The sequence below is a fragment of the Ptychodera flava genome, chromosome 3 (assembly GCF_041260155.1).
Source record: "Ptychodera flava strain L36383 chromosome 3, AS_Pfla_20210202, whole genome shotgun sequence".
NCBI classification, from domain to species: Eukaryota; Metazoa; Hemichordata; class Enteropneusta; family Ptychoderidae; genus Ptychodera; species Ptychodera flava.
Genome location: NC_091930.1, coordinates 16,075,210 through 16,096,900, shown reverse-complemented (window position 1 = coordinate 16,096,900; position 21,691 = coordinate 16,075,210). Strand labels below are relative to the sequence as shown.

Here is a 21,691-nt window from a genome sequence, read left to right as displayed (position 1 = left end):
GAACATCATCAATAAATTATGACCAAGAAACCCTATTAGTGACGTTTCAGGTTCAAAAACTTTCCCGAGAGTCAAGTCCACATTTATAGGCGCATAAAAAGCGTACATCAATTATGAAATATCACTTTACACAAAAACTGCAGAGGATTCGTTTTGTATACGTCTGTCACCTTGGTCAATAGTTCCGAGAGCTATGTGACCCAGGAGATGGCTGATATTGCGTCGTCGCCATGGTGATTCCAATAATGATAACCTCTTCTATTTTTGCGTGGACGTTGGAAGGCTGCGGTCTTAAGTTTACATCGCTTGAAAGTAAACGTTGGAAAATATCAATGCGTCAATGGTATAGTATTTAGAATCGAAGTGATTATAAATCGTTTCTCAATGCACATAACGCAGGGTCATAGAGGGTGAATCTAACAACCACATCAGTACTCAACCTCCTTCAGGTTTCAAAAGTTTTTGTTCAGAAAACATGAGCATTATTAACATCTGTCATTCATATGTGGTCACTAGAGACTGCTCTTTAAAAAAATATTACTCCCTTGAAACACTTTAAGAGAGAGAGAAAGACAGACACAGAGACAGAGAGAGAAGCAGAGACAGAGAAACAGAGACTGAGAGACAAAGACAGAGAGACAAAGACACAGAGAGAGAGAAGTTGTCAAGGATGTCTTGCCAGACGGAAGGTGACTGTCACCAGTGCTAATACTGCAACGTAGACATATCACATCTTTCAGAGAGTATTTTAATAGGGCAATACAGCCAAGGCTCCAGTGGGCCACAAGCTGTAACTTTTGCTTTTGGTGAGGTGGTCGGTATCCGTGATTTTTGTTTTGTATGCAACAAAAGTTTATTGTTCTTCTCCCCTCAGCATGTTGAAACGCCGACTATATTGTGCGTATCGGCAGAGCATGTATATGTGCAAAACGCACTATTGTTGCTTCGGATTGGATTCTAGTCCGGATCAGCCAACGATCACGACACAGTCGAGACATATACAAGCTGAATTGACAAGTTGAATACTGTGTAGCTCAACATATCGAGGGGAGTAGAACTACAATCTGTTGTTGACATATCAAGCAAAAATATCGGGGGGGAAAAGTCATGAAAAGTTAGAATTACAGGCCCCCTCAACGAGGCCTATGCGTACTCTTGGCAAATATGTTATAATGCCTGAGGTACACACACACGCAAACACGAACGAGTCGGTCAATTTCACTCTTTCCTCCAGGGAAACCATGAATTGATAAAGACATGTTCCATACGCTGTTGTTCGTACTTCTTTGAAGACCCTGTCGTCTTTAAATATTTACATCTACTGACGTCAGCATCGAATACTGGACAAAATAGATGTGTTTTCACAGTCGTGTTCTGGTGACATACACGCGGAGGTACTCATAAATATATATTAACAATGATATAAATCTGGCCCGGGGGAGGGGGAAGAAGTCGTACTTACATCAAAGTCTCGGACTCTCATGAGGACAGCAAAACTGGTGAGATGAGAGCAGAGACATGTCGTGTGAGATTCGTTGGTTTCCAACACTTCACATCCATCAGAGCTCCAAGACATGCGTGATCTTCTTAGACGCAGAGTTGACAGAACAAAGAAAGCAAAAACTAATCAGAGTCGGCTTAGTGTACTCGTATGAATTTACCGTGGTCTTTTTCCCTGAAAGTTACGTTTCTGTTCAAACATAGCAGCGATAAGCTCTTGAATCCTCGCCGCAAATGACAAAATTGTTTTGAAGCATTACAAGACATTGTTCACGAGAACAGCTGATGGTTGACTTTCATGAACTTCTGTTGATTTCGGTTGTAGACCGTTTTTAAAAACAATCCCCTGTAATTCATATAAATCAGATCAACCGAGAAAGCGGTTTTCCCTTCTTAGTTTAGACATGAAATGTTTTCTTCAACCGCGATGTAGAAAGCTGAGTTACCACAGTACGAACAAACGGTAAAATAAGCTTTCAGCAAAACCATGGTAAGTAATTATTGTAGGCACTGCATAAACGGCGTGATAAAGTAAAATTCTTATCCTCAGTCATAAAATTCTAAAGCGCTTACTCAAACGTGAAATATGCTGGTTGCCAGGTATATAATTCTCTGAAAGTAAGGATTAATGTCAGAAGGGTATGTTAGATCTATAGAATTGTTCTTCTACAAACTTTATGAGAAAGCTAGGAGACAGATAACCACTCCTGCCTTTTATTCGTTTTTTATGAAAGGCGGTAATTTATGACGACACAGCTCAGCGTGACAAGCCTTTGAACCATGATTTTGTAAAATATGAGTCGCTAATGCCCGGGTGAGGGGCTGTCCTCTCTCAGAGGCATTCCTGTGTATTAATGTATTGTGAGGGTAATGTGAATTATTTGATTTAAAAAATGAGTCCTAAATTACAACTAATACCCGCTTATCTTTAATGGGTTCTATTTTACGAAGTGTAAAAAATTAAATCGTGACCTATCTGATGTTTGGATTAGAGATGCGCATTACCTAGAATTTATCGAAACATGAAATTCGTTTTCTGTGTTAACTCCAGGGGAAAATGAATTTTTTTTTATATGATCATAAATCCGGGTTTGGAATGAAATAGCTGATAATCCCGGGGTCGTTATATTCAGAAAGTCTGACCTCGAAGCGCATTTGTCTTGGCAGCAGGGAGTTCTCGTCACCGATACAATTACTTCGTCTTTCAAATCGCTGTGCTCATTTTTGTTTGTGTACGTCAACATGCGTATGGACGCAATGTAGATAGAGGTGATTACCAATTTAATTCTGTCGCACAGCATTCGACTTGACCTCGTTGTTTATTTAAAGAACCAAAACAACATATCCAGTCGTTATAATATGTCCGTATCATTATTTACATGTTGTGTATAGGCTAGGATAAACTTGAGTTGTTCACCATTATTTCCCTGTATACAGATCCGATCCGTAATAACCATTTCATAACAATGCGTTTGGGGGACTCATCCTTTTTGGGGTATTCCTGAACTATATTTTGCCGACACCGAACTTTGAAGGGCTCTGAGGATCACAGAGATCGGTAACCACTTTTCATAGCATCCTGAATTTAGTACTGTTTTTTTCATACTGGTTTATGTGAATTATTTGAAATTTTTCAGAACGTGCTCCTGCAAAATTTTGCATGACTTGATGACAGGGCGAAAGAAATAAGATGGCGGCCACTTCTCCGTCATGATCCACAGGCCAAAATGGGTCTGTCTGAAGTGCAGGAAGGTTTATACCACACCATGTTATGTGACCATTAACTGTTTAGGCGTGAGATCACTTCAATACCATTCATGTTTACTCATAGTGTTCGGTAATATGTGAAGATGAGGGCGTTCTAGTGTTGGGCAGACTCAGCATCGCGATTGTGTACACTTCTCTGAAAGATTTCCAACATGATTATTTTCATATTTTGTGAAAAGTTTTAGTCATAGATACGATGTGCCGGTGATAAATCGGTTATTCATTGAACTAATGTTAAGCAGTTAACCAGCAACACTCGACGGGTACACTACGAGATTTTCAATTCATGACATAGATACATGAGAGATAGCGAGTGCGTATATGCAGTGAACTTATCAAATCTGGGTTGTGTTTTATTGCTGTGATTTTATAACAGTATATTGAAACTCTGCTCCGAAACATTTGAAAAGTGATCTTTCTCTAATTGAAGCTCACGCTTGTTCAAATTGTGTTTTATCGAGCGTGTGGCACTTTTATTGAAATCGCCTGATGACACTCATGTTGATATAACTCAGGAACAGGTAATATCGGAATGATAATAGTATCTTTAGAGTACTCTTCTATGCTTTTGATATAAACACTTCAAATATTTATTTGCAAATATATGTGAGGCTAATGAAACTGAAAACAGACCTTTGCTCAACGTCGTCGTATAAGAGAAATTCGCAAGACGGGACATTCTGCGACTTCAAGACGGGATAGTAATGCGCAAACTCAATTCTGACGGACAGTGAGTGTTGGTCAATTTGATACTCTGTTAGGCTTGGCGTCGGCCAAAGGGTACTTGAAATGATGGCGCTGTTCACAGAATCTTGGTCGAGGCTGCAACAGACAAGAACACACATAAGCATTTATGCAGGTGTCTTTATTTCTTTAGATGCAGTTTATCATTTTAATTTGGAAATATTTGCTGAGTGAAAAGCGAGAACTTTGGTCTATATCGCCGTACCTGACATTGGCAGATCCAACCAGCAACTCTGCACGGCTATACAAGCTGTTTACGACGAGACCTGTACACGGAACAGTAAAGATTCAATTAAAAGTGTAACTTAAGGTAATATGCGCCTCGAAAGTGAAAGACTTAAACTTTTGCTCAAACTTTCCTCAATTGAATTTTCGACCATTCGCTTACCAGAGCAAGAATAAGAATAAAATAAGGATAAAAATCAGGGGTCACCGTGAAAAAATATGGTCCGAGAGAGTCAAATTACCTAAAATTAAGATTATCCGATATTTGAAAATTAAAATGGCCTTAAGTGAACAGCATCTTATGAATGCCGAACGTGTAGTTCGAAAAATACAAAAACTGAAGAGTACCCGTGGCTAAGACAAAACAATCTGATGTCAAATGACATGTTTATAGCAGAAACTAATATTTTCTTGTCATTACATGTCATGGTATACGATTCATTCCCGGGAAAGCAGTTTCAAACATATTTAGCATAAACAAAATTATTAGCATAATCTCTCTGTGGTGCAGGTACAGACACGCTGGTTCCCTCCACTTGTTGTTGTTGTTGTTGTTGTTGTTGTTGTTGTTGTTGTTGTTGTGGTGGTGGTGGTGGTGGTTGTGGTGGTGGTGGTGGTGATGCTGGTGGTGGTGGTGTTTTTTCTTTGGTTGTTGTTGTTGTTTAGTGAAACAAAGGATTACAGATACATGATGCGATGTCTGTCATTTTCCAGGAATTACAGTTAGGAACGAGGAGCTAGAGAAAGAGACCCACATGTACACATGATAATTACACCAATGCATCTTTTGATCTGTCAAATCGTCATTATTTTTCAGTAGATTTTACTTGTCTTTTCCACACTCATTCGGAAAAAACTGCAAGCTTGATTTTTTGTTGCTTCTCAGTTTGTAATACGTGTAGAGAGAAAGACTTCGCAGGACGTTTCAGAACAGAATGTGATTTGCCGTGGAGGGCGCGATCACTGATTCTTACTTGAATGGCTCGTGATAAAATCTCCGGATACTGTTATTGAAGCAGCAGAGTTGAATGGATAAGCTGGGAACGATATGTCCTGTTGGTCGGTGTTGACACTTCTCGCTTCAACAAGCAGACCTGGAATTTAAATTTCAAAACGAAAAGTTCATGTTGGGCAAATGCGCGTTTGGCATGGACCGATCTTAAGGTGGATCTGGTAGATCCTTGAGACGTTGAAAGATCATACACTGTAGTTTAGGGTCATCAAATAGCGAAACGCGATCTCATTTATCGCCTTATTTGCAATATCGAGTTCATACTCACACAGCAAGCAATCGTGACATTCAATGAAAGCTTTCAGCCCTACCACCGGTGACTGACACTGACATAGGTGCAGTTCAGTCACCCTATGACTTTGAGCTGTATTTCAATTTGAAATATAAGGTACAACACTAAAAAATCATTATCATTGTCGGAGAAACACTCTTTTGCATATTTTGTTAAATTTTTGACGACTAGAAGGCTCTTTTATCTCTAAGTCGAATTATTTTACATAATTTCCTTCTTTGGGTTTCAACACTGTATACTCTATACACTTGATTCGCTATTGCAACCATAGAGCTGTCGGGGTACTGCAAGCAAGCTGCGTTGTGTCCGATAACGGATTCTTACTTGGCATTGTACCCAAAAGTGTAAAGCTGCAATACTTATGAATCGATAATAAGCCAAAATTAATGATGATTGTAAACAAAAACTGTTTTTATTATACTCATTATGGTTTTACAGTAATATACAACAGGCTTTGTTTTGGCAATATTAGGAGCGAATGAAGGCCCTTCCGCGCCGCGAACTGATGACGTTGTGGTAGCCTTCAGGCTTTCAGTATTGTCATAATGAGCTTGAATGACCAGTAGACATTTTCAGTAAAGCGAACGGTGCCCATGTTCACGTTCAATGTTGCGACCGCATTTAACAAAAGAAGATGGTCCAGGAGATGACTTGCCTAGTCTTCGAGACTAAACATACAGGGGAAGAAATGGTACGTGCCGAAACTGCACGATATATCAATCGTTCTGTTAGCGCAGTGGACAAAGCACTGCCACTGAGCAGTATTTCTCAGCTAGCCTGACCGTTATACTTACAATCGGCCATTTTAGGTGCACCAGACGTGGGCGCATATTTGGTGGCATTTATTCTTATAACTGGACCCCTACACTTGTGAAAGGCAACATTATCCCGCGAAAGATGTATCAATTATATCTTTTCCTTTTCGTTCAAAACCGGCAGATACAAAACGGAAAAAATATTTTGTCAGAAATTTCACGCTTTCGGCAGCTTATTCCGTAAAGTAATATCATCATCGTACGATGAAATCAACGGAATCGAACAGGATCTGTGCAAAATCAATTTTCTCTTTCTCATTAATATTGCAAAAATACCAAAGGCGTTCACAACGTAGTGGCGGTGAGTGAACATTGAGGAAAACACTGGCATGAGTGAATGCGAGAGGTCGATCAGTTCTTTTTTACGTATGACTCGATGCGTCAATAGGTAATGGACAGAATACTTTTATTGAAATGTGAATGCGGAGCGCTGAAGCGTGCTTTAGTTGCAGTGTCATTAGTTTAGAGAGAAGCACAGATATATTAAAGCATCAACTTAAGCATGGTTCATTTTGTAATCACTGTTCGAGCAAGTTCCACGGTTGTCTTGTCGGAGCGCCACCAAATGTTGAAGTGTATCTCACACATAAAGGCATGCGTATATAAACAGGAAAATCTGTCGTCGGAGGGCGCACAGTGCCCCCTACCACAGCGCTCGCTAACGCAGGAATTTTAATTTTACAAAGAGCTGCCAAGCAACGGGCACCCATGAAATTCTGAGAATGTTAAAGACACTATCGAATCAAACAAACACACTAGTACCTCTTCTCTCATCGAAAACCTCGAAAGCGACGTCTATGTCAGTTTGGTAATTCTTACGGAGCTCTCTGTACAAACTGATGGCAAAGTCGTCGACTTGACGGCTTATGTAGGTGCAGTCGTCGTCTGGGCAACTTACCAAATCCTGTAAAGGTGCGTATATAAGGACAGACTGTGAGCGCCCTCGCTCGGTCGAGTTGAAAGTTGAACAAATAAAGAAGCGAAAAGAATGCTTTGGACAATTCCTAATTTAGTCTGTAATGGTAAAATCAACATTTAAAGCAGAAAAATCAATCAGACTTTGTCCCCATAGCATAAAAATTTAATCTTCATGCTAAATATGTTCAATACTAGAGACCATCCTTTACCAAGTGAGGGCGCTACAATGCTGACTAAATATTATGTCATTGAAATATAGTACGACAGCCAAAGTCAAATCACAATTATCATTGCCGTGTCACAGATGTAAATATGTCATAACAATTTGGTGTGTTACCTGTAACATGCCTTTCAGAAATATTTTGGCTTCGAAATTGCTGCACAGTTACCGAGCGGAACACATTCATCAAAAGTGGCATATGTAATGGTGATTCGTGCAATAGTGCATAATAATAATGAAATCACGTGAGACTTAAACTTTAGTCTTGGATTGCTTGGGAGAACAGAAAAGTTAACCCAACGAGTTTGGGAGAGGTTTAACAGTGTGGAAGAATATTTTTTTTTCATAATTTGAACCTATTTTGTTCTGCAATGCCTGCTGTACTATTCTTTAAAGATATTCTCCACATTGAATGTCAACTAATACAAGTCATGAACTTCAAGGATAAAAAAGGTGGTCGACCATGACCTTTGCGAGGCGCATACTACCTCAAAACTTTAGAGCAACATATTTCATTCTTTACTTTTATTAAAGTTACAACAGAAATTGCTACCTCCGATTCGATCGTCATCGGCTGAGCATTGTCAAGGATTGAGAGAATGGCTTCGTTGAACACCAAGTTAAACGTTTCCATGACGACGTCAGGATTTCTTTCCTTGATCGTCACCTCCGCAATTTCTGAAAACTGGAGACAGAGAAAATCAAATCGAAAAATATCAAACCCTAGATAGGATAAAGTATGAAACACTGACTACCCGCAATGAATTACTTTCAATGTTTTGTGTTCTTAGTTGTCTGAAGTTGAACTTTTTATGTTCAATAATGATACTTAAAAAAAGTAATTAAATTAATCACTCTAAATTGCATTTATCTTGTTGAAAATGTGTGAGCACAATCAAGAGAATTTGATCAGATGTCCCAGTACCTTTGCACTCCAAGATGTCTGATTCGACATTATTGGACATTGCCTTTCTGTGATCTCAGCTAAAACATGACAATGCAGCAGATCCTGACCTGTGAACAAAATTTTGAAAGGCATATTACATCGGATAGCTAGATCGATGGAAAGCTAATAATTCGCCGCCATTCGCTCTTACAAACTGTGATGGCAACCCCATGGAAACTTTCACCAAACCGCCATGAATTCACTGTCGCTCGTGGTTCGATACACGGTGACAAAGCACCGCTGCTAACGCCAGAAAGAAAGGAAGTTCTGAAACAAAATGGCCGTGATACACACATCGCCGAGTTCAGAGACTGATTTCGCTCACACAAAAAGGCCTGATGTATTTAATAAACCAGCGTATCGATGGCTTCCAATACATCTGTTTATCATACCTGCTATCCTATTTGCATAAAAATACTTATTTGTGCGTTTTGGGGTACGATTTCCGAGGGGACCCTTTCTAACACAGCCGTCTTACACTGATTGGCTCAATCAGCACACTGGAATTTAAACGTTTCAAGCGATCGCGGACTGACAGTAGATGGCCAATCAACAGCACCACTACTTCCAAATGCACCTCAACTCTTCTATGAAATGTTGTTTCCCAACTTCCTCGTTTGCTAATACTTGCAGGGGCCTACGCCGTGTATCGAACCACAATCGACTGTGAGTCACATGACACAACACTGACACATGAATCTGGATTTGAATAAAGCACTCAAAGGTCAAGTTCGATTCGGTCATAACGATCATGTCAATCTGAAGTTGAGCCGTTTTCTCAGCCTTTCCGCCTACCTATGGTCTTGTTTTTTCTCGGAATGGGTAACTGAATGGTTGTTAGAGGGCGCTTGCCTCGCCTGTCGTTTCTGCCTCATGTCATTGGCATCATCAACATTCGTCAATAGCAGAAAGCGTGAGTTTACGATAGCTGGCGAAAACTTGATTTCAACTAAGGTAATGCATGTGTCGCTACATTTCATTGTTGTTTAAGTTCAAATACAAGTACATAGTATTCTGTACATGATTAAAGTTATCATACACTTCGTTTAACTTCTTCGGGTTGCAAAAATGAAATAAAGTGTCCAGCACATGTATGGCAAGTTAGTCAAAGGTGTAAGGATTTGTTTCAGAGCGGAACCAGTATATGGAGTGTAGATACATATGTAAGGATGAAACGCTTGCAGCTGTAAGAAGCAACGATAAACTCACGTTTTCTGATTGTTAGAATGTGCACTGAAGATCCGCAGTATATTGCTCGATGACGCCGACCGAAAACGTCACATTATTCACATTATTGGATTCAAATGATTTTTCATGGATTCAATGACCTGTAACTTTTCTGGATTGTTTGGTAGTTATTGCTCTTTGTTGTCCCGTTAATAGGCACCAGTATTTTCAAAAAATACCAACAAACGTTTGTTTGCTGCACTAAAAGTGTTTTTGTCAAATAAAAATTATTTGTTTCGGTACAACGCTCACTAAGTGCAACGAGGGACACTGCACTTTCGCCCTTTAATATCATTTAATAAGTTTTTTTTCTAAATTAACAAGTTTAGCAACTTCCAGTCATAGCTAGGTAAATACTCTCAGTTTACATCAAGAGAAACGTCAGAAACATTACCAGTTATAACATTGACATCCATAACACAGCGGTAACAGTCGCACGCACTTCGATCTGCAAATAAAATGAACACTGCAGGTTAGCGCCCAGATCATTGAAACAGTCGCCATGACGACTGCAACCACCGTACAAAAGACATCATACTGTACGGATCAAATGACTGGAACTAAGGAGGTATCAAAAGTGTGGTATTTTAGTTTTTTTCTGTTTCGATTCTGATCCGAGCTCACCATCGAGACACAAGTTCATTATCACGGAAATTTCTGTCAGTAAAAGTGCCACCATCATTGTCTTTAGAATATGCGCACAGGTTTTAAAGTGATGTTTTTGTTGTTCTCTTAAAATTAGCACGCAAATTTCCCACGTGTCTCTGTCTGTGTTTTTAAGATCTCCTAACCCGTACCCATCTCGGAACTCACCGTCCTTCAACTCTATGGCGTACGGTCCGTCTGTAACATTAGCCGGCAGCGTCGCTACTTCGCCTGGGAGGAGAAACAGAATCAGAAAGGTGCATTTACTGTAGTAGTCTATTGTTCGAGAGTTCACTTAACGTTAAGCGATAGATTGAGTGAGCGCTCTCAATTTTAATCACGGTATACCTGTGCACTCTGCAACTGTATAAACTCTTACAGGAAAAGATACATAACGTCGACGGAAATACACCAGTTCGTTGACTTTTCTAGGCAGGATGTGTGTCAAAAGTCCCTGACTTACCCTCGAAATTTAATCAGAAAAACATGGATTTTAAAAATATTGCCCTCACCTTTAAAAAGGTCGATGACCGGGTGCATTGGAAATATATAGTTTTGCGAATGTTTATTTTCAATAGTAATTCGAGATAGGCAGGATATTGAACTTGCATAAATTAATTTGGAAGAAACTCACCGTTAATTATGGCTGTCGTATTTGTTGCATTACCGCACCGACATCGATACAAACCGACGTCAACTAAACATTCTTCGTCTGAAATGAAGCAGACGACACTTTGAGATTTTCATTATAACTTGTATGCGATAAAATTTAGGAGTCCACGATTAGACTTAAAGGGAGTGATTAAGAAGTTGATAAATTTGACATTCTGCCCTTCCCGTATTCTTATTATGTTTTCTAATGTTAAAAATTCCCTCACGTATTTTAGTTGACTGTCCCGCACATGTCATTTTTGCTAATGCCGCGAGGATACAGAATTTGTGATTAATAATTGCTGTGCAATTATTTTCCGTTTTTCACGACCCCCTTAATAGTTGATCTCTTAAATCACACAAATTCTATGAGATTCCCGCGACTTTTTCAATTTTTTGCAAATAATTGCATACTCATTCATGCTCTTTATTTTCCTTTGTTCCCTGGTTATGTTATTAGAATCAAATTGCATTCAGCGAGCAGTGGTACTGGTACAGTGTAAAAAACACCGTTAACCTTTGAAGGTCACCTCCCGGTTCGGTGTTTGCGTGTTTCTCTTACACTTCTTGTAATTATCACTTCACACAAGATGCGTTGTGTCTCAATTTTCTGCTTGCACTACCATGAACAACGCATGCGCACCGCACCAAAGGCTCAAACGCCTCGCTTTCACTCGGCGCACCACTTACCAGTATTGCAGCCTTGTGGTCGATTGCAGAGACACTGGTAGGATCCCTCCGTGTTCATGCACATAAAACCGTCACCGCATGGATTATCAGTATCGCATTCATTGAAGTCTAGAAAGAAAACACCAACAAAATAAGGATACTTATCAACAAACGAATTGCTTTAGAACCTTCCATAAATTTTCCTGAGACAATGAATGACAGTGTCTCTTAATTTTGTAACTCCGCAGTGTTACTGGGACCAATGAGATCTTTCGACTCTCACGACCCGTCAAAAGAAGTAAACGCCTCCGAAATCAAGAATAAAAATCAGGGGTCACCGAGCAGAATTTGAAGCAACTCAGTGCCATGGATGCCTTCCCAAATCAGAGACATTCCTACCCTCAACAGAGACACTTCACGTCTCTGGACTGTATGCAAGGCCTCTCATCTATTGTTATGCTTCACTGTATTAACCACTGTCTATTATTAGTATTATATATTATTGTCCGAATACATGGGTTTATGTGCCCGATAGCAAGTGACAATTTGCCCGGCGCCAGGAGGGCACATTGTCTCCTGCTGCGAGGGAACATGGACCTATGTATTTAGGCAATAATACTTTTATTACATGCCTCTTCAGAGTTAATGCTATATGACATTTAGTTACATACAGGGCATTTTTCAAACAGTTTTACCATTATTAACCAGCAACAAACAGATTTAAACGAAAGTCAAAATAGCCGTGCGCGCATGGATATTTTACATGTAGTATGAAGTGTCTACTTTGATATCGAAAACGTCGAAGGGCTTCACTGGGCTGGGTAGCCATGGAAACCGGTCAGTACATCGTTCACCGGTCCGCTAACTCCCCGGATGTTCCCACTGCATCAAAACGCAATAATAAGCTTATTACAGATAAATTCACACTAATAAGTTGACTGTATTATAGAATAATACACGTGAATTCACATGAATCCAGATGAATACAGGCTTGCTGAATACAAGCAATGGATTATTGACTGTATTCATCTGTATATGCACTTTTCAGCTAAAATACAGGCAATAATCCATGCAAATACAGTAAGTATTATTTGGTTTTCAAGCAGTGTTCCTATTCAAATCAATGCACTGATTTGCACTCACATCAAGGCATGTAATAATAGACGACTTCGTCTCCGAACTGCTTTCTCAGACCTGGTCATATTCAACACATTTTTAGATAAAATTCGACCGACGTTGAATAATTGAAAATAAATTTTAAAATCTGCAAATTTCAACCATATGAAGTACATAGTAACGTACCTGTCACTACCAATTCTGATTCTACCGACTGTATAGCAGGATGCTGCACGGTCGCTGCAACCTTACATCGATAGGTGGCGCTATCATCTATCTGTGCGTCGACAATCTCAAGGGTGAATTGGTCATCGGCCGGATCGCCAACCACGCTGTAACGAGCCGCGTCGCATTTGGATCCATCGATGACGTAATTGGTACTGATCCTGACACCGTCCTTGTACCAGTAAACGTCGCCAGCTCTGTGTGCTATGTCACATGACAGTTGAACACTCTCGTGCTGAACCACCGTAGTATTATTTGGGTGAACTTCAAACTTCTGAACTGTATCGTGTGAAAAATGATATTTAAATGAATGTTCCATTAGTTGAAGTGTACTTGCAACAATTTTGTTGTCTTTATTCTACTGCCAAAAACAATTCAAAAAGTGCTGGAGTTAATATTGACTGTACGGCCTGTATATGTGCAATGCACGATGCTTTTGTTTACCCTAGTACACTCAGGTCAAGAATTCATTTTACGACAATAACGTTGCATACAGTCCACAATGCGTTGTACGGTCAAGCATTGGCATTCGGAAACGTGAACGTGAACGTGAATGTGAACATCTTAATTTCTAGAACAAAAGTGATGAAAGTTATTCGTCAAAGGGACGGTATTTGTCCTCTTAAGAACACCTCTGTATTCAATTCACGGAACGGAAATCGTCTCGTAACGAGATCACGTGATTGATATTCAGTCGCAGAACAGGGTTCAATGCGTAAGGAAATCGATCTTTTTTTTTCTGAATTGTTGGGAGAAAGTTATTGTCTCAAAAACAAGCCTTGTACACGGTCAAATTGCTCTGAAATCGCAAGGACGCATAAATTAACTTCCCCCTTCGAGGCCGGCGGCAATACACTCGATAACAGTTACATGTGCAAAATTGATAGGCGTCTGTCAGGCGAACTGATAGCACACAACTTCCGGTGAAACCAAGATGGCTGCCACTGAAATACTGCAATAACGCTGATTCCGACATCGTTTATCTTACTTTAAAGAGTCAAAAGGTTACGTCAACTTTGTAATTGGAAATCGTCAAATGAAAGATATCTTGGTCGCTGTGCGAATATGCATTCCATCTATTTATTGTTAAAGCTGTAGTCTAAGCCAATATCCAAGAATGCAATCTGTATACATGTATTGAATACAGACCATGCCGTTTGAGTTTCAGTTATTGGTGGTCAAAGTGTTGTCATGCCGACATCAGTGTCATGATAATGATGCGCGTCATGATAAGTTGCGATCGGGTAGTTTGTGAAGAAAGCTGACAAAAATTTAGAATTGATACAAAGCTAACATCGATATGGGACTGTCCGTACCTCTGATAATTTCCAACGCTATATAGTCAATGTACAAGTGTTATTCGGATGATGTGACGACACAATGACGTTTATGATTACCTTGAACAACTGATACTCTTGCCGGATTTGACGTAATCTGTTGACTGTTGTCTGCTGCGTCCACTGTGCACACATACGTCCCATCGTCGTCGAGATTGGTGGGTGACATCACCAGATGAAACTCGCCCGCCGAGACGTCGCCGACAACGCTGTAACGGTCAGCGTTTATCAGCACAGCTCCGTCGTCGTTGAACGAAACCCCGTCTCTTTGCCAGTGCTGCGTGCCATCTTTATAATTCACACTGCATGCAAGGGTCGTCACTTGTCCTTCGTAAGTTACGGCATCGCTCGGACTCATTAGAAATGATTGCGGTGGCTCTATTGTACAAAAGAGAGTGTAGTTATCTGGTACAGTAGAAATTTACGCAAGAAACCCCTTTTTAAACCAGACTTGTGTTCTGTTAATTGCAGAGGGGAGAGTGTCGGCAATTGGCTATCAGTCGAACCATCTATACAGGGACAGACGACAAAACACCTGAGTGAGTAGGCTGTCAGTATAGTTACGAAAGTACGCAGTTGGCTACGATAAACAAGACAATTGGACAGGGCTCATTGTCGGGTAATTATTTGACTAGGACGGTGACGCGTGGAAAGAATACCAACAGAATAGCGACAGAACAAATTTTTGGCAATATTCATCGGGCCGGGAGTAATTTGATTCTCATTTTTATACCCCCATGCGCGTGTTTGTTGAGTTTTTATGGAAAAAAGTGTGTTCGTATAGAAAAAAGACTTTCCCATGTAGCTTTTCTGCCTACATACCTTTGATGACAAATGCATTTGTAGAGTAAATCACGCACCAGTTTCAAAACAAGTTACTGCTTTGATTTCTAGCTTGGCTCTCATTTTACATGGAAACAATCGGTGAATCGAGTACACATAAAACTAGCATATGGAAATAATATCTTTGATTTTGAACGACTTACCCCGCTTACCTTTCAAAATTTTGTGAGGACGCCAAACAAAGAATTTAATTAGTGTGGCCTAACTGAACACTTTATGGCTCGTCACCGTTTCATCAGCACAATACCCAATAACGCCCGAAGCACCGCAGATTGTAATCAATCATGAAAAATGTGCAAATGAGTTTTGTTTCAATATTTTTGTCAGCAGATAAGTACTCATTAATGATGAAGAAGATTAATGAATCTAAGAGTGTGCTCTTTATACATCAGGAGCGTAGAAACACTCAATGTACAGTTTATCCATCAATTTAAGGGCACGTCATCCATACGTTATGTTCGTAGAAATGTAGACTACTGGCTGTTTTAGAAACGAAACAACCAGAAACAAGGATGTCAAAGATAGCGAGCAACATTCGCATAAAGATAACTCAAAACTAAATCTCGAAGAAAACGAATCAAATATATGTATGTATACGTCATTGAACATTATCGACATTTTCATTTGATTGCAGAATGCTCGCCCGGGCAGCCTAAGACAACATTTTCAATTTAAAGGAATTATCACTGATAAAGCTCGGGATCTGGTAATTGCAGGCGGACCATGAAGGAAATTACATTCCTACGCCTGACAAAATGATCGACGTGCGCACAAGTACGTCAGAGGGCGTTTGTATATTATAGACATTTTGGACGTTTAATGCCGTTCAAACAAAATCTAATAAACAGGAAGCAGCATATCTACTAGTAAATTATTTCATTAGGGAAAGACTGCATTAACTTGCATGGTACCTGAAACCCGGGTCCTTGCCTAACCAACTCGGGTGACAAACAGAAGACTTTTAATCCCTCAAGGTGTGAATGTTCCATTGTTATGTTTATCTAATCCAGCTGGTGCCATTGTAGTGCCATTGTAGGAAAGGCAGGTCTGTGAAATTGATCCTCATAGGTACGTAGGGTTTTCCTAAGGTAATGGAGCCTTCCCGTAATGTACTGAATGAAAGCAAAAGACGTCACAAAACATTGTCCCAGTTTGAGAAAATAATTCAATGTATGATTCATGTCTACCACTATATCTTAACGGAACATGGTCCCATGATGCAAATTCAGCTTATAGAGCCATTTTTTCTAAATCAAAAATTACAGTTTTTTATTACTTTGTGCAGCGTTAACTTTGTATCTGTACGTATGCCAAGATTCTAATTTCTGAACAAATATGTTAAAAATCAATAAACCGTTATTGATAAAAATCGTTTTGACAATATTGATCGGCCTGAAGCCATATTAAGTCTAAATTATAGGCTGATACTTGGATTTCAAGAGGTCAGTTTGCACCTTTGTACAACTTTATTCTGTGGTTTTTAGTGCACTCGAAGGGCTGTGCGCGTCAAGTTGTTATCAGAATGCTGGTAAGAACGACTGGAATCATCCTTAGCCTTGACATTCAGGGATAATGTCGAAATACAAAATCGTGTTGTAATCGCACTTTAATACAATGCAGTTTCCATCATCAAGGAGTGATGCAATGCTGGCTAACACATTATACTGACGCCCTGGGGTGAATCGAATTTTCAAAGAGCTGACTCCCCGAGACGGGAAACAAATTGTTGAACGATTATCAATCATCGTGTGATCTCATTTCCTATGTTTTGGAAAAATTTATTATCCAGTCATTTTAGTGAAAAGAAACCCATTTAACAGTAAATACTAAATTTACAACCACAAAGCCTTTATTGTTCCTTCTTAAGTTTAAAAAGCTACGTAATCCGACTTCGTAAATTTTGAGATAATTATATCGTGCACATCGTGGGAAGTTTGGAATATTTGTAGTTTGTACATCATGTATACATGTTTGGCACAAAACCAAATCTTGTCTAGTACATTTAATCATACCAGGTATACTAGCACAATTGACAATACTCCGTCTAGCAGGTAATTATCTTGTTGTCAGGCTGTTTGAAAAACTGTATTAACGAAGAAGGGGAACAACGCCGTGTCAGCACTCCTCGTATTCTGCTTATTTCTTCAGGAGTCAGTGTGAATGAAAAAATCGATACGGCAAGGGATAAAAGCGCAAGCAGACACTAGTAAAGAATTCGGAACGTTTACAATTTTCATTTCAATTAGAAAAAAACTGCATGAGGTTAGGAAAGTTACATGTTCGTAAACTGTTGAATGTTTGAGTGACACAAAAATCAATCTTTATGAAGTTGACTTTGCTCTGACCTTGCCGTAATCGGAAGGTTCTCATGTTAAACCATATCACACTAACTCGGAAAATAGGTGCAGAGGTAGCGTTTAATAATCAATTTAAGTTTACCGTTCCCCTTAAATGGGGGGTTTTGATATCATGCCACGATATGTACACAGAGCAAGGTATGCATGTACAAATGCAAAGGTTCTGCGTATTATATTTTGTATACACAGATCACGTGAAAATTAATGCTACAAAACGCATGGATTTTTAAGAGTTTCTGTGACTCCATTCCCCACCCTTGAGCCGATGGTTTCGATGGAACTTGAGTGTTCCATCAGTCGCGTGATGCGGCGTTTCAGTGTCATAGTGTGAATCGCCGATTACTCACGACTGCCCCATATTTATGATATTCTGGAAAACGCTGATTGTGTGTTATCGTTCCTCACTTACAACTACATCATAAATCTCGGAAATGAGGAACAATAATTGCATAGAAACAATCAGAGTTTTCAAGTCAATCAAATAGTTCTACAGTCGTGAATATTGCGATTTTTCCTCATTTGGTATCAGTAGCAGTGTAAGTAGCCGCATGGTAATCATTTTCGAGGACATAGAATACTCGATAAGGGGTTGTACAGCAATATTGCAATAAAGATGAGCAAAATAAACCTACCTATCTGACAATCGAGTGTTCGCGAGAAACTCGAGTAATAAACATACTTTTTTGTTCTCATCTTTATGATTATATATATATATATATATATATATATATATATATATATATATATATATATATATATACTAAACTTGATTTGTTTTTCTTACCAATGATGGTTACTGAAGCTGTCGTCGATGACAAAGGACCAGCAGTCAAGGAGCAATAATAGTCCCCAGCATCCTCCAGTATGGCACCGTTTATCCGTAGAAAGAAGTCTTGATCGGCCACTGTGCTGATGACAGACTGTCGAGGATTGCTGGCGCTTTGCATGGTGTAGTCAAAGCTTATCATAACAGAGTTCCAATACCAGATACAGGTTCCCGTCTTTTCGGCGACGGAACACCTCAACATCACGACGTCGCCCATGGTGTAAGTACCGCCACTTGGCTGCTCCAGGAAGTGCATTGCACTGTCTGTGAAGAAGGAAAATAAATTGTTTTCAAACATCAAAATACCTAGCAAACAAAACGTTTTTTTTGGAAAGAATCGTACTCTATTATTACAATCGGTGAAAAGAATTAAATCCTCAGATTATCAGTCCGTTGTCCATGTGTCAACAATATACTCTGCCGACAGACTCGTGCATAGCGATTTCATTTTTTTTTACGCAAAAAGCGTAATTTTGAGCGGCAGAGAAAATTGCGCCAACAAACTCTGTGATAACAGCAACCTATGAGATGTAGAGAGACAGAAATTTGTAACGTTCCATAAATTACTGTTGAACCGTGAATGAAAGAGACGGAGAGACAAGATTGTAAAGTAGTTTTCCCCGTAAAGTACAAACACTTATAAAATATTTTTTCTAAATTTCCCAAAGGCTACTTAGTCCAGTCAATTTATGCCAAAAAAGGGGGTAACCCACCAAAAATTGCAACAGAATTTATTTTTTCACCATTCATCTCAGAAAAACTCATATAAAAACATATCAAAAGTCTTCCAAAATCCAAGGAGTGGAAAACCGCCTAATTTGCATAAATCCAAAATGGCCGCCCCAGTATTATAGGTTCAACGCTTTTGGCCACTTACTGCCCAATATTGGTCCGATTTTGATAATTTTTTTTTATTTCCATATACCTTGTACATTCCCTTCATATTTTAGACATGTTTACGATAATTCCATCGTTATTATTTACAAAACAGGAACATAAGTCTGAATTTTACGGTAAACCAATAGTATTCTCACATACTATGTCTTGTAATCAATACTTGTTTCATTTTATACGATACAAATGTCTGTAATGTGAAACAAATGAATAAATAAATAAATAAATAAATAAATAATTAAATAAATAAATAAATAAATAAATAAATAAATAAATAAATAAATAAATAAGAAAGAAAGAAAGACAAGAAAGACAAAATTATTCATCAGTTGTTGCTTCGTCTTTGGTAGTAAAGGGAAAGCAACTCCACATATCGTTCCTATTTGGGTTGTTTGCGTTTCATGTATCACGATATTGTGTATAATATAAGTGTATATCATGTTTGGCTGTTTTATGTAAAATGTTGCTTAGCCATGGCGAGACGTACCCGTAATCTACGTGTCTTGTGTTAATCCGCACTGGAGCGGAGAGATTGCTGTGACACTACGATACTTTGGCGCTATGTTTCGAAAACAGAGTTTTCTGGGGTACACACTTGGAGATAGGTTCGGGTTAGAGAGAGACAGAATGGCCGGAGACAGCTTTGTATTGTGTCTAATTATGACCAAGTTCAAAGCTAAAAAAATGAAACAAAGAAACAAGAATCGTAGTATGACAAAAATAACGAAACGTCGCAATAGAACAAAATTGAGCACTGTATCAAACAACAATCTCAGATTCATTAAGAACCTATCGACACACAAACTCACCAACATTGAAATCAACGTACTTAGCAAAGGCTTAAAATTCATTCCCACACCATATCGTCCTAACAGAATCCACCTGTTAGGGGACATAAAAATACATTCGGAAAATGAGACTCCGATATATCATGAGACACAAACAGACCGTACAACACCCATTCAAAATGAACTCTACAGTGTAAATGGATCCCACATACAACCGAGAACACAAGACTAGAAAATTATTTGGAAGTGATAAAATTGGCTATTGTTAACACACATTTCGAAACGCAAAAAAAACAATATGACACGTACGTTGAAAACGCTATCAAAAAACAAGAACATAACCATCGAACTCTTTGATACACAAATTTTAAACACTGATGATTACATAAGACAATGCCAACGTCAACTTAACGATCAACAATACTACACAAAATTGGCAATAGATGACACAAAAAATACAATAGAAGACATACACAATCTCACAACAGAAATGTACAATGAAAAACATATTGACCATCACACATATGAATATTTGAATCCAGTCAATAGAAAAATAAGAACACCACTTTGGTACCTTCTACCGAAAATACACAAAATGCCGCCACCAGGAGCTATGTTCGTAAGACGGCCAATCATAAGTGGATGCTCCAGTCCAACATTTCACATATCAGTATTCATTGACCATTTTCTCAAACAAATCGTCAAGAAACAACCAACATACATCAAAGACAACAGACTTTATACGGAAAATTGAGACAATCAAAGTTCCGGCCAAAGCGACATGTACATGAATACACCACATGATGAGGCAATTGAATCAGTTGGCAAAGCATTAAATCAGGAAAGACCATCAAACAATTACATAATCAAGCAACCACCAACGAAACACATGATAGCTCTGCTAGAAATAATCTTTAAAAAACAACACATTTGAATTCAACGATGAATTCTGACGGTAAATATGGGGATGCTCGATTGGGTCCCCGCCTACTCAAGAAATAGCAGATATTACATTTTACGAGACAGAAACGAGAATAATACAGAAACACAAACAACAAATATCGACCTGGCTGAGGTTCAGGGACGATGTTTTTCTGATTTTCACCAGAACACAACACGAACTCAATGAATTCATATCAAACATCGACAAAATGCATCCTACTTTCAAATTTTCATTTGAAAGCTCCTCTCAAGAAATCACATATTTAGACCTGACTATCTACAAAGGTCGTCGATACAACAAAGAGAATATTCTCGATATCAAGACACACACAAAGCCAACAGATACATTCCAATTCTTACAAAGAAACTCATGCCATCCGGCAGCAACATTCAAAGGTCTGATCAAAGGTGAAACATTACGATACATCAGGACATGTAACAACGATACCGATTTTACACAGAAAGTCACAATTTAGTGAAAAATTACAAGACCGACAATACAAAAAAATGAAATAGAACGCATTATCAGAGAGACATCATAAAAGCAGAAAAAGACTGCTTGAACAACAAAAAGAAAGAAATAACGCCACCAACAATACAATAGTCTTCATAACAACATATAGCCCGTACATAGAAACGACAAAAATCAAGCAAGCCCTGACAGAAAACTGGAGTGAACTTGAAAAAGACGAAACACTAAAAAAACTGTTCCAAAACCAACCAATAATCGCA

The 21,691-nt window shown here is 38.9% G+C and overlaps 1 protein-coding gene across 2 annotated transcripts in view; it reads right to left on the bottom strand.

The window, feature by feature from the left end:
- The window catches only part of LOC139129632 (adhesion G protein-coupled receptor L4-like), a 33,639-nt gene that overhangs the window by 8,956 nt on the left and 2,992 nt on the right, over positions 1-21,691 (bottom strand). The window contains exons 2-15 of one of the 2 annotated variants that reach the window (XM_070695294.1): positions 18,294-18,599; positions 14,370-14,687; positions 12,934-13,251; positions 11,653-11,760; positions 10,946-11,023; positions 10,480-10,542; positions 10,061-10,114; positions 8,419-8,507; positions 8,047-8,178; positions 7,118-7,259; positions 5,211-5,330; positions 4,217-4,277; positions 3,901-4,089; positions 1,463-1,583 (exon numbers count right to left, since the gene is read on the bottom strand). In XM_070695294.1, the coding sequence (XP_070551395.1) occupies positions 1,463-1,583; positions 3,901-4,089; positions 4,217-4,277; positions 5,211-5,330; positions 7,118-7,259; positions 8,047-8,178; positions 8,419-8,507; positions 10,061-10,114; positions 10,480-10,542; positions 10,946-11,023; positions 11,653-11,760; positions 12,934-13,251; positions 14,370-14,687; positions 18,294-18,599 (2,099 nt within the window). Of the gene's footprint in view, positions 1-1,462; positions 1,587-3,900; positions 4,090-4,216; positions 4,278-5,210; positions 5,331-7,117; positions 7,260-8,046; positions 8,179-8,418; positions 8,508-10,060; positions 10,115-10,479; positions 10,543-10,945; positions 11,024-11,652; positions 11,761-12,933; positions 13,252-14,369; positions 14,688-18,293; positions 18,600-21,691 lie in introns of both variants that reach the window. The other variant, XM_070695293.1, reaches the window with a different exon arrangement.